Consider the following 2,128-nt stretch of genomic DNA (forward strand, 5'->3'; position numbering starts at 1 on the left):
GATTATTTTTTAATCTTTCTTACTAATTTCTTATTTTTAATTTAATTTTTTTCATAGTGTATCTTTATACATTCTTATTCCCTAATATGTCATGCTACTTAAACTATAGTGTGAGTAAATTATTTGGTTGGTGCTGGTGGTTTTATTTTCTCTTGTTGGTGGTGCTCATGGACTGTTTTGGGTCAGTTGTTAATTGTGAATTCACTTATGGCTATGGAGCTCAAGAGTATACACTTGCCTTGATTAATATTACTTACACTCATCCTGTGACTGGAAAGATACACTCGGAAAAGAATGAAATTGGAAAATTTACCAGTGGCAAAATAGGGTCAGCAAATGGAGTGGTAGTACATGTTTCAAGTAACAACCATACTATGCATGATGGTTGTAATCCTTTTGACAGTGAAATTATTCCTCATGAACCATGGATTGCTCTGATAGCACATGGATATTGTAGAGATACAATTAAATTACAACATGCTGTGGAAAATAATGCTTCAGCAGCTATAATTTATAGTAATGAGTACAACTCATTTGGACTCCAGTTGCATCATCAAGGTGAGTTTTATATATACAATATATATATATGTTGTAGTGCAATGATAAAGTTGGAAATCAGAATTTTATAATAAGGGATAATGAGTGTAATCCATAGAATGTGAGATTGAATTTTTTTTTTTTTACAGTAGTTGACCGAATTACTTTTCTGTAAGTAATAAGCTCACTGAAGGGTTTCCTTAATACTGTACTTGTAAACTTGAGCATATACTTCATGTTTGTTTGTTTTTTGATTAGTTGGATAGGCCAAGTCTATCCTATTGTCACTTATTTGTATTTGGTTAGTAGTTTAATGCAATAAAAGTGACATAAGGCACATGTAGTGTGAATAAGTGCTAAGTTAGTGGGGACAAGGGAGCATTTGAACTGGGAATATTTATTTTGGGTGGCTATACCTTAATTCAGAAATGATTTAAGTTTAAAATTGGATCAATAGTTTTACTATCATGATAAATTTTATGCACTTACTAAAATACATCAAACTAGTAATATATCAACGTAATAACCGGTGCAAAGTCAGTTACTTTCACTAGTAGTATAATATGAATACCTTCTTTATCTTTATGTGTTTTCATCTTTGAAGTTATTTTTAATGGTGATTGAATATTTGTAAAAGTAACATGAATGGTTGTGCAGATTATAATTGTACTGACCTTTATCATTTGATATATTAATTTTGTATTTACTATAGGCATAATAATGTATGGTGTGAATTATAAGTGTATTGAACTATTTTTATTTTGATGTTTTGTTAATTTGGTAATTTATGATAGGGTTAAAGAACCCTCCCTCCTTGCCATCCTCAATGTTCTTGACTAGTTCAAGAAGTTGGCACCTATGGTCATGAGGTAGATGCTACTGCCTTGCTTTTTAACTGCTAGGAACTTGGAAAAAAGACCTGAATTTGTAAATACTCAGTAAAAATGAATTTATATAAAGCACAAAGAATGCATTCCATATCACTTAAGATTGTGTCAGTTAGAAAGAAGTTCTGGTATTTTTAGTAGTTCAGTGAGTCCTGTGTTAGCCGATGTTAAATCTGTGACAAATGAAGCGTGAAGAGTATTTAATAGGGCACACCTTTATCTTATACTTTCATCATTTTTTTTGACTTTTTTGATGAAACAAACTTGAAATTTAAACATGAAAGACTAATTTTCATAATATGCAAGTAATTACTTTTTGAATTTTTAAACATTTTAGCAATATGTTGGCCCCAATGTGGTTGTTACATCCGGAAAAGGCATAATGTATAATTGCATCTAGCTCATTATAGCAGCCTTGTAAGTATTTGAAACTCTGCATGAACAGGGAGTACAATTAGATTCTTAGTGCATTACATGCTGTAATCTTGTACATTAATATAAAACTTGTTTACCACTATTTGAAAACAAAAAATATCTGTGTGAACAGTACTTAAATTTTTAACAGGCATGTCTGATTTTGTGTACCTGTTGGTCTGTCATATTCTCATTAAGACATGCAAATGGTTCCAGAAAAAGAAAAAAAAAAATAATTTGAATAGTGCAAGAGCAAGATTGACAAGTGGAACCTGCTCAGAAACTACATA

At 30.9% G+C, this 2,128-nt stretch overlaps 1 protein-coding gene across 1 annotated transcript in view; it reads left to right on the top strand.

Annotated features, from left to right (window-relative positions):
- Positions 1–6: 6 nt before the first annotated feature.
- Positions 7–2,128, top strand: part of LOC106463397 (RING finger protein 150-like) — a gene marked incomplete at its 3' end in the record, with an annotated part of 22,621 nt that continues 20,499 nt past the window's right edge. The window contains exon 1 of the mRNA XM_013923419.2: positions 7–558. Within this exon, the coding sequence (XP_013778873.1) occupies positions 87–558 (472 nt within the window). The remainder of the gene's footprint in view (positions 559–2,128) is intronic.

The sequence above is a fragment of the Limulus polyphemus genome, unplaced genomic scaffold (genome assembly GCF_000517525.1).
Source record: "Limulus polyphemus unplaced genomic scaffold, Limulus_polyphemus-2.1.2 Scaffold1396, whole genome shotgun sequence".
In the NCBI taxonomy this organism is placed as follows: domain Eukaryota; kingdom Metazoa; phylum Arthropoda; class Merostomata; order Xiphosura; family Limulidae; genus Limulus; species Limulus polyphemus.